The following is an 18634-nucleotide window of genomic DNA, read 5'->3' on the forward strand; positions in this document are numbered from 1 at the left end:
ACTCCATGACAAACCATCTCTCCTGTCCTCTATCTGTAGAAAAACAAGATAGAGTTGATACACACAGCACTGATTAAATTATCAATGGTTGTTAGGTGAATTCCAGGACAGACAAGTGATAGTATTTTGACCTATGACCAGATCAAATGTGACCAACCTGAAGTGGGACTTGTGCCTGGCCACATACTGACTCAGCGTTCTTCTCCTGATATGGTTTGGGGGGTGCTGAACAACAAATCCACCAGGTTTTCTAAGATGCCTGTGAATGAAATAAATATCATCACTCAGTAAACATATAGTGAGAAAAATAACTTTTCTCTATGTTGGAGAGTGCGCAGTGATGTGGGCTGGTGGGGCTAAAATGCCAGGGTTTAATTTTGTCCCAGTACGCCCCTGCCTGTCACTGCTGCAAAATTCTCACCCTCTTATTTTTGGCACAACCTGTGAAAATAGCTATTTCTAAAGATTGTCCCTGCAGGTGTAGATAGCATTTTGGCACAGTGTAGTACATTCCTGGACCATTTGTATTTGGTGCCACTTCAAATACAGACTCAGCTGGAAAACTCATTATGGATGTTGCAGCTATTATATTACCGGATTTCTTCCAAAAATGACGTAAACAGTCAGGCCGTTTTATGGTTATAAGCCTGTTACAGTAAAGTGTTATTGGGCTATAATAATAACAACCATCACCTTATAAATGTAATATGTTCCTAGATATTCCACACAAAAGACAAACCTACTCAAACTTCCAGTATAATTCGACATGAATGGGATTTTACCCAAACTGTGTAGGCTACAAATCCAATTTGACGCTGAGCAAGGTCGCATGTAACGTCAAGACTAGTAACTGCTTTATCCTTGTGAAGAACGGTGTGACAACTACCTAGCTGGTGACAAAGAATCCAAGCCTTTGTTCTCGATTTCATCTGCTGTAACCTCCTGCCTCCTCCCCTCCCTCTCTCCTCCCTCTCTCCTTTCTCCATCCCTTTCTGACTCCCTCTCTCTGGTTTGTCTGCGCGTCGAGCCAATGAGTCGGCAGCGGGAGGAGTTCCGAGCTGAGAGCTTGGGGAACCCTACTCTAAAAGGGGACTAGGGAGTCTGTGGCTTGGGGACGGGGAGTCTTGGGAGAGTGACTTGGGTTGGTCGGAGTTTAATGCGGACCGGGGTTCCTGGGCACATCCCTGCTGGCACAGACACACGAGATGCCACCCTCGCCAAGGAAATCGATCAAGGAGCGCGAGCTGTTCTCCTTAACCTCATCTCTACCATGCGGCTCGTAAGTGAATTAATGCTGACTTCTGGGCTTTTGTATTGTGTTACATTCCTTTAGCGATAGTTCATTGGAAAGCTGTTGGTCGGTGATGCTATTGCCCACAATGAATGCTTGTCCATAATAGGCGAAACAGCGGACTACTGATACATTCCGTTATTCATATGCGCTCGCAGAGAACCAAATCTAACAGTGGAGTGCCATACGATGAGATGTTTGTTTAGATTTGATTTAGAGTACTCGTTGCTACAGCCTCGGCCAACTTGCCCATTATTTTGAAAAATAAGAGTCAGGCGCAAATTCTTTCCTTTAAATAAATAGCTGTATTGCTCCCATTCACACTGACCACAAACTGTAGACTATGGAGAGAAAATAATGCAATGGCACTGTTAGCATTTACGCAAATCGGCAGTTCAGAAAGCTTATTCTAATGGATTTTGTGAATCTCTTTTTTGGTTCAGAATGATTTTTATGACCATTCTAATAGAATTAAGATGACAAGTTTCAAAGAAATTGAGATTTAATTGCAATGACAAGCAATGCAGAATAAATCCACAAAGCTAATAAATTACTTAACTTTACCATTTAGATGCCCTAGACATAGACTGGCGTGTAAGGGGGGCCCAAATGAAATAATAAATAGCTAACTCAGTAAAACTGAAGGGAATCCTCATGTTCTTAAAACACAATTTTAAAGCCTAAACTGCACTGAGAGCACTTTGAAAACAGTCAACTTCAATGCAAACACAAATTATGGTGAACAGGTCATATACAGGTACAAATCTAAATGTCAGGCAAGATCTGATGTGTAATAAAGTGACCCAAAGTTACATTTCTAAACGTCCAGTAGTCAAACCCCTAATCGTGTTCAAGAATATGGATGAAAACAGTCCTGAAATTCAGCCTAAAGGTCATTGGCTTTTCATTTGGAACCAATAAGAACAAGATCGAAAACGTGTAGGATGTCAGTACAGCCTAATACAGCAGATATCAACACCATAATAAACTGGTCCGCCGGACCTTACTGCACACAAGGACACCGAATCAACCACTATATGTTTCCCTTTTACTGTTAAGGATAATAGCTATATTATTATGAACAGACTGCATAATCTTACTGTTTACACAAGTAGCTACTACACTATAATCTAGTACAAATATTTTACCCCAACGAAAAGACCTAGAAGTCCTTCTGTAGGGTTGTGTGTCACGATAAGATAGTATATCAACATCCAAGGAGATTACCACAACTCCCTACTTAACTGGTCAAGTCTAGATCAGCCAGTTGGGAAATGTTATTAGAGACATACATGTGACCTGGGAAACCATGCAAGCCTGCAATCCTTCATATAGGACTGGGTTCGCAGAACTTCTCACTGGGTTTGGGCCTTTCCATCCCTTGCGACCACAAGTCCAACCCCAGGTAGAAAGTTAGGGGGAGTGAGAGTGATGAAAAATGCTCAGTGTATGTAGGCTGTGTTTGCGTGAATGTATGCTTCTGTGCATGCATGATCACGTGTGAGTGTGCGTGTAGCACCTTAAGTAGTATATGGGAGAATCTGATGTACTTTAAATGCCTGTAGGAATGTATGTGTTTGTGTGCGGGCATGTGCATGTGTGTGTGCGTACTGTGTATGTGTGTCCGCTGGCATGCAGGAGTGTAGCTGTGCAGCAGGCAGAGAAGGGCAGGCCATTATCCATATGTCTCCATAGCCTGGGAAAACCTAAGGCTTTTTGTTAAAAGGCCCTTTTATTCATTCCTCATGTCAATGGGCTCCATGGCCTCCTGGTGTTTATCTATCTCTCTGTAGGCTGCTGCTGCTCAGTTTAATACCTTGGCAATATGACTGTTATTACTGCTCATATCACAATATAAGTATTATCACTGGGTGTGTGTGTGTGTGTGTGTGTGTGTGTGTGTGTGTGTATCAATTCTAGAAATTGGAGGAATTGGATATAGTGCTGATCACACTATAGTCTAGACCTTAGTTTGCATGCAGTGAGTTTGCATACGTCTGCTTATCATGAATTAGGTTTCCTTCTCTAAGCTCTGTTTGTATTGGTCTGTGCTGAATTGTAGAACCGTGGTTTGATTAGTGTTGACTGTGCTGCCCTGTAGGGGTCCTCAGTGAGACGTGGACATCGGTGGTCTTCAGTGACTTTCATGTATGTGACTTATGTAGAAATGTAATCAAATTCAGTTATTAATATAACAACTATTAAATCAACTATTCTCTCTTTCTCTTCCCCTCCCTCTCTGTTCGTGGAAGGGATTTCGGTAGTGGCACGGTTCTCCAGTTAGACTCAAACTAACCCCAGTCCCCCTCCATTTTTAGTTAGACAGGGGAATAGTTTCCGGTGCAGGGCTGAGGACTGTTTTTGGAAAGTGTGTGATTTTATTCAGTGCAGTGGAACTGGATGTGACCACAGGGCATGACAAAGCCAGTTGGCTGTTTTAGTCCACTCAGTGGTTAAGGAAATCTAAATTAGTTGGCTCTGGATCTTTCTTTAGAGGTAGACTTTGATTTGACCTCCTCCTATTAGCATTTAAGCCTTTAACTGCCACATGCAAATGAGCTGCTAGACTGTGCATGTACACTACCGGTCAAAAGTTTTAGAACACCTACTCATTCAAGGGTTTTTCTTAATTTTTTTACTATTTTCTACATTGTAGAATAATAGTGAAGACATCAAAACTATTAAATAACACATATGGAATCATGTAGTAACCAAAAAAAGTGTTAAACAAATCAAAATATATTTTAGATTTGAGATTCTTCAAATAGCCACCCTTTGCCTTGATGACAGCTTTGCACACTCTTGGCATTCTCTCAACCAGCTTCATGAGGTAGTCACCTGGAATGCATTTCAATGAACAGGTGTGCCTTAAAAGTTAATTTATGGAATTTATTTCCTTCGTAATGCGTTTGAGCCTATCAGTTGTGTTGTGACAAGGTAGGGGGGTGTTCAGAAAATAGCCCTATTTGGTAAAAGACCAAGTCCATATTATGGCAAGAACATATCAAATAAGCAAAGAGAAATGACAGTCCATCATTACTTTAAGACATGAAGGTCAATCAATATGGAACATTTCAAGAACTTTGAAAGTTTCTTCAAGTGCAGTCGCAAAAACCATCAAGCACTATGATGAAACTGGCTCTCATGAGGACCGCCACAGGAAAGGAAGACCCAGAGTTACCTCTGCTGCAGAGGATAAGTTCATTAGAGTTACCAGCCTCAGAAATTTCAGACCAAATAAATGCTTCACAGAGTTCAAGGAACAGACACATCTCAACATCAACTGTTCAGAGGACACTGTGTGAATCAGGCATTCATGGTCGAATTGCTGCAAAGAAACCACTACTTAATGCAGGGAAACTTAAATCAGTTTTACCTCATTTCTACCAGCATGTTAAATGTGCAACCAGAGGGAAAAAAAACTCTAGACCACCTTTACTCTGGATCATCCAAATGCACTCTAGCAAACTTCAGACGGGCCTGGACATGTACTGGCTTAAGCAGTGACACGAGCCTACCAGACAAGCTAAATTACTTATATGCTAGTAACACTAGTAACACTGAAACATGCATGACAGCATCAGCTGTTCCGGATGACTGTGTGATCACATTCTCCATAGCCGATGTGAGTAAGACCTTTAAACAGGTCAACATTCACAAGGCCACAGGGCCAGACGGATTACCAGGACGTTTACTCCGAGCATTCGCTGACCAACTGGCAAGTGTCTTCACTGACATTTTCAACCTCTCCCTGTCTGAGTCTATAATACCAACATGTTTCAAGCAGACCATCATAGTCCCTGTGCCCAAGAACAATAAGGTAACCTGCCTAAATGACTATCGACCCGTAGCACTCACGTCTGTAGCCATGAAGTGCTTTGAAAGGCTGGTCATGGCTCACATCAACACCATTATCCCAGAAACCCTAGACCCACTTCAATTTGCATATCGCCCCAACAGATCCACAGATGATGCAATCTCTATTGCGCTCCACACTGCCTATTCACACCTGGACAAAAGGAACACCTATGTGAGAATGCTATTCATTGACTACAGCTCAGCGTTCAACACCATAGTGTCCTCAAACCCCATCACTAATCTAAGGACCCTAGGACTCCTCTGCAACTGGATCCTGGACTTCCTGACGGGCCGCCCCCAGGTGGTAAGGGTAGGTAACAACGCATCCGCCACGCTGATCCTCAACACGGGGGCCCCTCAGGGGTGCGTGCTCAGTCCCCTCCTGTACTGCCTGTTCACTCATGACTGCATGGCCAGGCACGACTCGAACACCATCATTAAGTTTGCCAATGACACAACAGTGGTAGGCCTGATCACCGAAAAAGATGAGACAGCCTATAGGGAGGAGGTCAGAGACCTGGCTGTGTGGTGCCAGGACAACAACCTCTCCCTCAACGTGATCAAGACAAAGGAGATGATTGTGGACTACAGGTTAAAGAAGAGGACCGAGCACGCCCCCATTCTCATCGACGGGGCTGTAATGGAGCAGGTTGAGAGCTTCAAGTTCCTTGGTGTCCACATCACCAACAAACTAACATGGTCCAAGCACACCAAGACAGTCGTGAAGAGGGCAAAAACCTATTCTCCCTCAGGAGACTGAAAAGATTTGGCATGGGTCCTCAGATCCTCAAAAGGTTCTACAGCTGCACCATCGAGAGCATCCTGACTGGTTGCATCACTGCCTGGTATGGCAACTGCTCAGCCTCCAACCGCAAGGCACTACAGAGGGCAGTGCGTACGGCCCAGTATATCACTGGGGCCAAGCTTCCTGCCATCCAGGACCTCTATACAAGGCGGTGTCAGATGAAGGCCCTCCAAATTGTCAAAGACTCCAGCGACCCTAGTCATAGACTGTTCTCTCTGCTACCGCATGGCAAGCGGTACCGGAGCGCCAAGTCTAGGTCCAGGAGGCTTCTAAACAGCTTCTACCCCCAAGCCATAAGACTCCTGAACATCTAATCAAATGGCTACCCAGACTATCCCTTCACAGAACAGCGCACACTGGCTCTAACTAGAATAGAAAGAGGAGTGGGAGGCCCCGTTGCACAACTGAGCAAGAGGACAAATACATTAGAGTGTCTCTTCACTGTTGACGTTGAGACTGGTGTTTTGCGGGTACTATTTAATGAAGCTGCCTGTTGAGGCCCTGTGAGGCGCCTGTTTCTCAAACTAGACACTCAAATGTATTTGTCCTCTTGCACAGTTGTGCACCGGGACCTCCCACTCCTCTTTCTATTCTGGTTAGAGCCAGTTTGCGCTGTTCTGTGAATGGAGTAGTACACAGCGTTGTACGAGATCTTCAGTTACTTGGCAATTTCTGGCATGGAATAGCCTTCATTTCTCAGAAAAAGAATAGACTGACAAGTTTCAGAAGAAAGTTATTTGTTTCTGGCCATTTTGAGCCTGTAATAGAACTCACAATTGCTGATGCTCCAGATACTCAATTAGTCTCAAGAAGGCCAGTTCAATTGCTTCTTTAATCAGCACAACAGTTTTCAGCTGTGCTAATATAATTGCAAAAGGGTTTTCTAATGATCAATTAGCCTATTAAAATGATAAACTTGGAATAGCAAACACAATGTGCCATTGGAACACAGGACTGATGGTTGCTGATACAGTGGCTTGCGAAAGTATTAAAATATAAAATTGATTTTTGGGGGGTTTGTGTCATTTGATTTACACAACATGCCTACCACTTTGAAGATGCAAAATAAGTAATTGTGAAACAAACAAGAAATAATACAAAAAAACAGAACTTGAGCAGGCATAACTGTTCATCCCCCCCCCCCAAATTCAATACTTTGTAGAGCCACCTTTTGCAACAATTACAGCTGCAAGTCTCTTGGAGTATGTCTCTATAAGCTTGGCACATCTAGCCACTGGGATTTTTGCCCATTCTTCAAGGCAAAACTGCTCCAGCTCCTTCAAGTTGGATGGGTTCCGCTGGTGTACAGCAATCTTTAAGTCATACCACAAATTCTCAATTGGATGGAGGTCTGGGCTTTGACTAGGCCATTCCAAGACATTTAAATGTTTCACCTTAAACCACTCAAGTGTTGCTTTAGCAGTATGCTTAGGGTCATTGTCCTGCTGGAAGGTGAACCTCCGTCCCAGTCTCAAATCTCTGGAAGACTCAAGAATTTCCCTGTATTTAGCGCCATCCATCATTCCTTCAATTCTGACCAGTTTCCCAGTCCCTACAGATGAAAAACATCCCCACAGCATGATGCTGCCACCACCATGCTTCGCTGTGGGGATGGTGTTCTCGGAGTGATGAGAGGTGTTGGGTTTGCGCCAGACATAGCATTTTCCTTGAAGGCCAAAAAGCTCAATTTTAGTCTCATCTGACCAGAGTACCTTTTTCCATATGTTTGGGGAGTCTCCCACATGCCTTTTGGCGAACACCAAATGTGTTTGCTTATTTTTTTCTTCAAGCAATGGCTTTTTTTCTGGCCACTCTTCCGTAAAGCCCAGCTCTGTGGAGTGTGCGGCTTAAAGTGGTCCTATGGACAGATACTCCAATCTCCGCTGTGGAGCTTTGCAGCTCCTTCAGGGTTATCTTTCATCTCTTTGTTGCCTCTCATATTAATGCCCTCCTTGCCTGGTCCGTGAGTTTTAGTTGGCGGCCCTCTCTTGGCAGGTTTGTTGTGGTGCCATATTCTTTCCATTTTTTAATAATGGATTTAATGGTGCTCCGTGGGATGTTCAAAGTTTCTGATATTTTTTTATAACCCAACCCTGATCTGTACTTCTCCAAAACTTTGTCCTTGACCTGTTTGGAGAGCTCCTTGGTCTTCATGGTGCCACTTGCTTGGTGGTGCCCCTTGCTTAGTGGTGTTACAGACTCTGGGGCCTTTCAGAACAGGTGTATATATACTGAGATCATGTGACAGATCATGTGACACTTAAATAAAGTCCACCTGTGTGCAATCTAACTAATTATGTGACTTCTGAAGGTAATTGGTTGCACCATATCTTATTTAGGGGCTTCATAGCAAAGGGGGTGAATACATATTTTTCCGTTATTTATTTTTTAGAATTTTTTTAAACAAGTTATTATAATTTTTTCACTTCACAAATTTGGACTGTTTTGTGTATGTCCATTACATGAAATCCCCCAAAAATCAATTTAAATTACAGGTTGTAATGTAACAAAATTGGAAAAATGCCAAGGGGGATGAATACTTTTGCAAGGCTCTGTAATGGGCCTCTGTACGCCTATGTAGATATTCCAAAAATCAGCCGTTTCCAGGTACAGTAGCCATTTACAACATTAACATTGTCTACACTGTATTTCTGATCAATTTGATGTTATTTTAATGGACAAAGAAATTGCTTTTCTTTCGAAAACAAGGACATTTCTAAGTGACCCCAAACTTTTTAACGGTGGTGTACATATTACCCCAATTACCTCGACTAACCGGTGCCCCCGCACATTGACTCAGTACCGGTACCCCCTGTATATAGCCTCGCTATTGTTATTTTTACTGCTGCTCTTTAATTATTTGTTACTTTATTTTGTATTATTTTATATTGTATTTTTTTGTTATTTTTTTTGTTATTCTTTCTTAAAACTGCATTTTTGGTTAAGGGCTTGTAAGTAAGCATTTCACTGTAAGGTCTACACCTGTTGTATTCGGCGCATGTGACAAATAACATTTGATTTGATTTAAAGGACACCAATACGAAGAAGAGACTTGCTTGGGCCAAGAAACACGAGCAATGGACATTAGACCGGTGGAAATGTGTCCTTTGGTCTGGAGTCCAAAATTGAGATTTTTGGTTCCAACCGCCGTGTCTTTGTGAGACGCGGTGTGGGTGAACGGATGATCTCTGCATGTGTATTTCCCACCGTAAAGCATGGAGGAGGAGGTGTTATGGTGTGGGGGTGCTTTGCTGGTGACACTGTCAGTGATTTATTTAGAATTCAAGGCACACTTAACCAGCATGGCCACCACATCATTCTGCAGCAATACGCCATCCCATCTGGTTTGCGCTCAGTGGGACTATCATTTGTTTTTCAACAGGACAATGACCCAACACACCTCCAGGCTGTGTAAGGGCTATTTTACCAAGAAGGAGAGTGATGGAGTGCTGCATCAGATGACCTGGCCTCCACAATCCCCCGACCTCAACCAAATTGAGATGGTTTGGGATGAGTCAGACCGCAGAGTGAAGGAAAAGCAGCCAACAGGTGCTCTGCATATGTGGGAACTCCTTCAAGACTGTTGGAAAATCATTCCAGGTGAAGCTGGTTGAGAGAATGCCAAGTGTGCAAAGCTGTCATCAAGGCAAAGAGTGGCTATTTGAAGAATCTCAAATATAAAATATATTTAGATTTGTTTAACACATTTTTTGGTTACTACATGGATTCCATATGTGTTATTTCATAGTTTTGATGTCTTCACTATTATTCTACAAAATGTAGAAAATAGTAAAAGAAAAACTCTTGAATGAGTAGGTGTTCTAAAACTTTTGACCGGTAGTGTATGTGTGTGTATATGTGTGTGTGGTTTGTGTACAGAATGTGTGTGTGTTAGGGGTTGTGAGTGGAGTCAGGCAGAGTTTTTGTATCCAAGCCTAACCCACAGCTTGGGATTGATTTCCAGGACTCTGTGGAAATGCCTTGGCTCAGCACACATATATGTTCTCTAGATTTTTGGCAGAGTAGGGCCTGTATCCAAGTCCAAGAACCAGTAAACATAGGGAATGTGTCACTACGAGTTTAACCTAACGAAATGAGGAGGAGTGACAGAGAGAGGGAGGGAGAGAGATAACGAGAGAAAGAGATAGAGACACACACACAGACAGAAACAGACAGAGAGAGAAAGAGAGAGAAACACAGACAGACAGAAGGAGAGAGAGACAGAAAGACAGAGAGCGAGAGAGAGAGAGAAAGAGAGAGTGAGAGGGAGCGTGAGAGAGAGATGGAGGGATATGTGGAGAGAGTGTGGTTGTCATTAATATTCTAAGTGTCTGATCAAATGGAAAATTCATTAGGCTATATCCAAACCTGATATCTTATTTCACCTGAAGGCAGGCAGGAGTCAGAGACAGGAATGTCTTCAGGGTAGAAGGTCACCACAATGTTGTTTTCTTTGACTTATGTACAGCAGCTTCACCCCCTGTAATTACCATGACGTTGGACACACTTCAATTGCACATACTGTACTCTCGCTCCTGGAAGAATCTACTGTGGTATCCTTTCCTATGTCCTATACCCTAGGAAAGTCCCGCCTACTTCCTGGTTCAAGTCCCATACTGTTTTTAAATGCGCTTCAAGTGTATATCATCAAATTCATGAAAATGGGTTCATTTAAGATAATTGTACAATTATATTTGTGGATTAATTTAGCTTTACCTATCCAGTGTCTTCAGAAAGTATTCATACCTCTTGACTTATTCCATATTCTGTTGTGTTACAGCCTGATTTCAAAACTGATTAAATTGTGTTTTTTCTCACCCATCTACACACAACACCCCATAATGACAAAGTGAAAACGTGTTTGTAGAAATTTTAGCAAATGTATTGAAAATTATATACAGAAATATTGTATCTCATTTACATAAGTATTCACACTCCCGAGTCAATACTTTGTAGAAGCATCTTTGGCAGCGATTACAGCTGTGGGTCATTCTGGGTACGTTTCTAAGAGCTTTCTACACCTGGATTGCGCAACACTTGCCAATTATTCTTATCAAAATTATTCAACTCCGTCAAATTGGTTAATTTAATTTTATTTTATTAGGATCTCTTTTAGTCCTCATTTGGCCTAATCTTCCAAGACTCCTTAAACATTAAAATACTAAGATCACATTTTCACATACATTACCATTTAAAAGTTTGGACACACCTACTCATTCAAGGGTTTTTCTTTATTTGTACTATTTTCTACATTATACAATAATAGTGAAGACATCAAAACTATGAAATAACACATATGGAATCATGTAGTAACCAAAAAAGTGTTAAAATAAAATATATTTCATATTTTTCAAAGTAGCCACCCTTTGCCTTGATGACAGCTTTGTACACTCTTGGCATTCTCTCAACCAGCTTCATGAGGTAGTCACCTGGAATGCATTTCAATTAACAGGTGTGCCTTGTTAAAAGTTAATTTGTGGAATTTCTTTCCTTCTTAATGCGTTTGAGCCAATCAGTTGTGTTGTGACAAGGTAGGGGTGATATACAGAAGATGGCCCTATTTGGTAAAAGACCAAGTCCATATTATGGCAAGAACAGCTCAAATAAGCAAAGAGAAATTATAGTCCATCATTACTTTAAGACATGAAGGTCAGTCAATCCGGAAATTTTCAAGAACTTTGAAAGTTTCTTCAAGTGCAGTCGCAAAAAACATCAAGCACTATGATGAAACTGGCTATCATGAGGACCACCACATGAAAGGAAGACCCAGAGTTACTTCTGCTGCAGAGGATAAGTTCATTAGCGTTAACTGCAACTCAGTTTGCAGCCCAAATAAATGCTTCACAGAGTTCAAGTAACAGATATATCTCAACATCAACTGTTCAGAGGAGACTGCGTGAATCAGGCATTCATGCTGCAAAGAAACCACTACTAAAGGACACCAATAATAAGAAGAAGAGACTTGCTTGGGCCAAGAAACACGAGCAATGGACATTAGACCGGTGGAAATCTGTCCTTTGGTCTGATGAGTCCAAATTTGAGATTTTTGGGTCCAACCGCCATTTCTTTATGAGACGCAGAGTAGGTGAACATATAATGTCCGCATGTCTGGTTCCCAAAGTGAAGCATGGAGGTGTGATGGTGTGGGGGTGCTTTGCTGGTCACACTATCTGTGATTTATTTAGAATTCAAGGCACACTTAACCAGCATGGCTACCACAGCATTCTGCAGCAATACGCCATCCTATCTGGTTTGCGCTTAGTGGGACTATCATTTGTTTTTCAACAGGACAATGACCCAACACACCTCCAGGTTGTGTAAGGGCTATTTGACCAAGAAGGAGAGTAATGGAGTGCTGCATCAGAAGACCTGGCCTCCACAATCACCTGACCTCAACTCAATTGAGATGGTTTGGGATCAGATTGTGAATTTAAAATAAACATTTTTGCTAAAAGTATTATTATATTATTGATCGATTGACTATGACTTTTCAGATCACCCAGTAATGCTATCTGCAAGGTTAGCTCCAGGTAAATATTGCAATCCTTTAGCCATTCCGGGATCGGTACATCAAAAATCTCTTCCCAACTATTTTGCAATCTATATGGGACGGCTGTCAATCCTTTGGTCCTTAAGTGAAACTGATCTACTTTTTTATTTATCACAGTTTTCCTTAACCAATTATGTTCTTTAATGCAAGGCCGACAGACAAGTTCCTTACTTTCTCCCCCTTCCACTTTCCTCTTCCACTTTTGCGGTAAGGCTGCAATTATTTGGTTGTAATTTTGGGTAGAGCAGACATTTCCATATGTTTTTGTTAGCTGCATGTGCGACATAACTCCACCAGTCCTACCGATGATATCATTTACGAAGATTATACCCTTTTTAAACATTCTGTCAAAAAAAATAAAGTTTTTTTGTAAATTAGTATATTTGAATTTAACCACAATATTTGTTGCATTATTTGTTCTGTCGTTTCTGGAGGATTAAATTGAAATTGCAACCAACTTTCTATGGCTTGTTTTAGAAATATTGATATTTGGGAGATGATTTCCTTTTCAAATAACTGAAAATGAGTGGTTGTAATCTGAATAAAGGGAAAAAGGCCATTGTTGAACATTGGGTGAGACAATCTTACTGATTTGCTTGAGAAACAGTTCGGATTTAAGTATAACTTTTGTATGACTGAAGCTTTTAGTGATAGGTCTAATGCTTTAATATTTAATAATTTTGTCCTCTGAATTCATATTCATTATATAAATAGGCCCTTTTAATTTTGTCTGGCTTGCCGTTCCAAATAAAATTGAATATTTTTTTCTCATATAATTTAAAAAACTGTTCGCTAGGCGTAGGCACGACCATAAGCAAATAGGTAAACTGGGATAATACTAAAGAGTTAATCAGGGTGATTTTTCCACAAATTGACAGGTATTTACCTTTCCATGGTAGCCAGATCTTATCTATTTTTGCTAACTTTCTATTAAAATGTATTGAGAGATCATTTATTTCCTTTGGGATATGTATTCCGAGTATATCCACATCACCATCAGACCATTTTATTGGTAAACTACATGGTAATGTAAAAATTGTATTTTTTTGTGATCCAATACGTAATATAGTACATTTGTCATAATTAGGTTTTAATCCAGAGAGGTTAGAAAATGTATCTAGATCCTCTATGAAGCTGTGGAGAGATTCTAGTTGTGGATTTAAAAGAAAACATGAATCATCAGCGTACAATGACACCTTTGTTTTTAAGCCCTGGATTTCTAATCCTCTGATATTATTATTGGATCTGATTTTAATAGCTAACATCTCGATGGCCACAATAAATAGATATGCCGATAGTGGACAACCTTGTTTCACTCCTCTTGACAGTTTAAACTTTCTGAGAAATAGCCATTATTTACTATTTTAGACCTAGGGTTACTATACATGATTTTGACCCATTTTATAAGAGATTCTCCAAAATTGAAATTCTCCAGGCATTTATATATAAACCCCAGTCGTACTTTATCCAATGCCTTTTCGAAGTCTGCTATGAATAGCAGGCCTGATTTCCCATATTTTCCATAGTGTTCTATTGTTTCCAATACTTGCCTTATATAATCTCCAATGTATCTTCCATGTAAAAAACCTGTCTGATTAGAATGAATAATATCCGACAATAGATTAGAATGAATAATATCCGATAATACCTTTTTAATTCTATGCGCTATACATTTTGCTAGAATTTTTGCATCACAACACTGAAGTGTAAGGGGCCTCCAATTTTTTAAATGGACTGGATCTTTAGATTTTCCACTTGTATCCTGTTTCAGTAATAATGAGATCAGAACTTCTTGAGTGTCAGATAATCTACCATTTACATAGGAGTGGTTAAAACATGCTAATAACGGTCCTCTTAGTATATCAAAAAAGGTTTGGTATACCTTGACTGGTATGCCATCCAACCCTGGAGTTTTCCTGGACTTAAAGTCTTTAATTGCATCCAGAAGTTCCTCCTCTGTAATTTCACCTTCACATGAGTCTTTCTGTATGGCTGTTAATTTTACATTACCAATAGAAAAAAAATCTCTACAATTAGCTTCAGTTAGAGGAGATGGAGGCGACTGAAAAGAAAACATATGCTTAAAGTACTTTGTTTCCTCCTTCAAAATATCATTTGGTGAATCATGGGTGACTCCGTCAATTGTAACCAGTTTCATTAAGTTATTTTTGGTAGCATTCCTATGTTGAAGATTAAAAAATAATTTTGTGCATTTTTCCCCATATTCCATCCAGTCTGCTTTATTTTTATAATACACTGCTCAAAAAAATAAAGGGAACACTTAAACAACACAATGTAACTCCAAGTCAATCACACTTCTGTGAAATCAAACTGTCCACTTAGGAAGCAACACTGATTGACAATACATTTCACAAGCTGTTGTGCAAATGGAATAGACAACAGGTGGAAATTATAGGCAATTAGCAAGACACCCCTAATAAAGGACTGTTTTTGCAGGTGGTGACCACAGACCACTTCTCAGTTCCTATGCTTCCTGGCTGATGTTTTGGTCACTTTTGAATGCTGGCGGTGCTTTCACTCTAGTGGTAGCATGAGACGGAGTCTACAACCCACACAAGTGGCTCAGGTAGTGCAGCTCATCCAGGATGGCACATCAATGCGAGCTGTGGCAAGAAGGTTTGCTGTGTCTGTCAGCGTAGTGTCCAGAGCATGGAGGCGCTACCAGGAGACTGGCCAATACATCAGGAGACGTGGAGGAGGCCGTAGGAGGGCAACAACCCAGCAGCAGGACTGCTACCTCCGCCTTTGTGCAAGGAGGAGCAGGAGGAGCACTGCCAGAGCCCTGCAAAATGACCTCCAGCAGGCCACAAATGTGCATGAGTCTGCTCAAACGGTCAGAAACAGACTCCATGAGGGTGGTATGAGGGCCCGACGTCCACAGGTGCGGGTTGTGCTTACAGCCCAACACCGTGCAGGACGTTTGGCATTTGCCAGAGAACACCAAGATTGGCAAATTCGCCACTGGCGCCCTGTGCTCTTCACAGATGAAAGCAGGTTCACACTGAGCACGTGACAGACGTGAAAGAGTCTGGAGACGCCGTGGAGAACGTTCTGCTGCCTGCAACATCCTCCAGCATGACCGGTTTGGCGGTGGGTCAGTCATGGTGTGGGGTGGCATTTCTTTGGGGGGACGCACAGCCCTCCATGTGCTCGCCAGAGGTAGCCTGACTGCCATTAGGTACCGAGATGAGATCCTCAGACCCCTTGTGAGACCATATGCTGGTGCGGTTGGCCCTGGGTTCCTCCTAATGCAAGACAATGCCAGACCTCATATGGCTGGAGTGTGTCAGCAGTTCCTGCAAGAGGAAGGCATTGATGCTATGGACTGGCCCGCCCATTCCCCAGACCTGAATCCAATTGAGCACATCTGGGACATCATGTCTCGCTCCATCCACCAACGTCACGTTGCACCACAGACTGTCAAGGAGTTGGCGGATGCTTTAGTCCAGGGCTGGGAGGAGATCCCTCAGGAGACCATCCGCCACCTCATCAGGAGCATGCCCAGGCGTTGTAGGGAGGTCATACAGGCACGTGGAGGCCTCACACACTACTGAGCCTCATTTTGACTTGTTTTAAGGACATTACATCAAAGTTGGATCAGCCTGTAGTGTGGTTTTCCACTTTAATTTTGAGGGTGACTCCAAATCCAGACCTCCATGGGTTGATAAATTTGATTTCCATTGATAATTTTTGTGTGATTTTGTTGTCAGCACATTCAACTATGTAAAGAAAAAAGTATTTAATAAGATTATTTCATTCATTCAGATCTAGGATGTGTTATTTTAGTGTTCCCTTTAATTTTTTGAGCAATGTATATTACACTTGATCTTTCTTGAATAAGTTTCTCCATTTCTTTTTGTTTGTTGGTATGTCGAGTTTTTGCACCTAATGGTGCTACGATGCTCCGAGATTCATACTTTTAATTTGCGCATTGTTTTACCAGCTTAATTTTTACCACAAGGACAAGTTATAAGATAAATAACTGCCTTAGTGGAGCACGTAGTAACACCTTTGATTGGGATTGTTTCCCTGTTTGGGGGTGTTTGAAGGATCTATATTTGTAAGTGCCATTGCATTGAGCGCAGCCATTACACTTGTAGTTTCCATCCGGTAGAGGCGCAAATGTTGTGAAGGGATATTTAGGGGTGGTAAATCAGAGTTTACCAATTGATCTAAGAGATTTCTGCCCTGCGAGAATACGCCCAAGGGAGGGTCCAAAAACATATTACCGATACTGTCATCGGATCATAGAATGTGCTAATGTTTGTGAACGATTCCCTTAATTTGTTCAGAGCACTTTGAATAGCGTGTAGTTAGAACGCAATAATACTTATTTTTGCGAGACTGTCCTTGAAAGAGATCAGGTCTCGATTTGTTTTGGATTTTCTCGATGGCAGTATTCATCTGACCATTTTTGTACCCCCAATCAATTGAATTTACCACAGGTGGACTCCAATCAAGTTGTAGAAACATCTCAATGATGATCAATGTAAACAGGATGCAGCTGAGCTCAATTTTGATTTAATTTAACTGCATAATTACGTAGTGTTCTATAATTCTGTTAATCAATTTCTAGTTTAGTCTTTTGCCATATTTCTTTGAAAAAATGCCTCACCCAGTTCATCATCAATCTATGGAGATGGATGTGCCCCAACTGTACTCTTTCTTACTAGGGCATGATGGTCCATTACCCCAGTAAGCAAATCAATAAAACATTATGTAGTGTGATTTAAATCATCCTCTAGATAAATCAGCTCCCAGGGTACAGCAGCCAAATCATTTTGAAATTGCTCATGATTAAATGTTTAAAAACGTATTCTGACCACTATCCTTTGATACAAGTTATTGCTTTACCACATTTCTTGCAGTATTACTTTAGTGCCTTATTGCAAACAGGATGCATGTTTTGGAATATTTGTATTCTGTACAGGCTTCCTTCTTTTCACTCTGTAAATTAGGTTTGTATTGTGGAGTAACTACAATGTTGTTGATCCATCCTCAGTTTTCCATTGGCCTAATGGTGAAATCTCTGAGTGGTTTCTTTCCTCTCCGGCTACTGAGTTAGGAAGGACGCCTGTATCTTTGTAGTGACTGGGTGTATTGATACACCATCCAAAGTGTAATGAATAACTTCACCATGCTCAAAGGGATTTTCTTATTTTGACCAATCTACCAATAGGTGCCCTTCTTTGCGAGGCATTGGAAAACCGCCCTGGTCTTTGTGGTTGAATCTGTGTTTGAAATTCACTGCTTGACTGAGTGACCTTACAGATAATTTTATGTGTGGTGTACAGAGATTAGGTCATTCAAAAATCATGTTAAACACTATTATTGCAACTTATTATGTGACTTAATTAAGCAAAATTTTACTCCTGAAATTATTTAGACTTGCCATAACAAAGGGTTTGAATACTTATTGACTCGAGACATTTGAGCTTTTCATTTTTTATTAATTTGTAAAAAATTCTAAAAACATAATTCCACTTTGATATGAGGCCAGTGACCAAAAATGTAGATCAGTGATGTAGCCTCTCTCTCTCTCTCTCTCTCTCTCTCTCTCATTTCTTTCCTTGCTTTTTCCTTTCATTTTCTATGGTGGAGGGTTAATGCACTGTTTGTTTTAGTGGTACCCACTGTTTTTTTTTTCAAAGTTAGGGAGGAAGAGGACAGAGGTTTAGTTTCCTGGGATTTTGAATGGTGTGGTGTGAGCGATGGCTTCGCAGCCTAGCGCGAGGGAGACGCTGTCGTTAAGGCATGGATTCAGGTGTGTTCCTGAGAATGGAATTAAGGTGGAGGAGGTTCTGCTCGCGGTCGGCGAACAGGTAGGAGCTGAATTTATACATTCCGCATTCAGAATGAACAAAGCTGTGGTTGTGTTTATGAAAAGAGCAAATTTGGTGGGTAGGCTCATTTCTAGTGGTATATTTGTAAGGGGTGTGTTGGTGCCAATTTCTCCTCTTTCTACCCCTTTGACTAGGGTGGTAGTTGCAAATTTGCCTCTGTTTATTACAGATGATCAAATCAGGAAGGAGTTTAGTCATTTTAGTAAGTTTGCTAGTGGTTTTCGTGTACTGTCGGCAGGTTTTCAGTCAGATGCCGTCAAGCATGT

General features: G+C 41.2%; 1 protein-coding gene across 1 annotated transcript in view; it reads left to right on the plus strand.

Moving 5' to 3' along the window:
- Window positions 1-1034: 1034 nt before the first annotated feature.
- Window positions 1035-18634, plus strand: part of LOC121566911 (galactose-3-O-sulfotransferase 2-like) — a 29658-nt gene continuing 12058 nt past the window's right edge. Inside the window, exon 1 of the mRNA XM_041876824.2 lies at window positions 1035-1279. Coding sequence (XP_041732758.1) covers window positions 1206-1279 — 74 coding nt within the window. The 5' untranslated portion in view covers window positions 1035-1205. The remainder of the gene's footprint in view (window positions 1280-18634) is intronic.

Source organism: Coregonus clupeaformis, chromosome 5 (genome assembly GCF_020615455.1).
Source record: "Coregonus clupeaformis isolate EN_2021a chromosome 5, ASM2061545v1, whole genome shotgun sequence".
Lineage (NCBI taxonomy): Eukaryota > Metazoa > Chordata > Actinopteri > Salmoniformes > Salmonidae > Coregonus > Coregonus clupeaformis.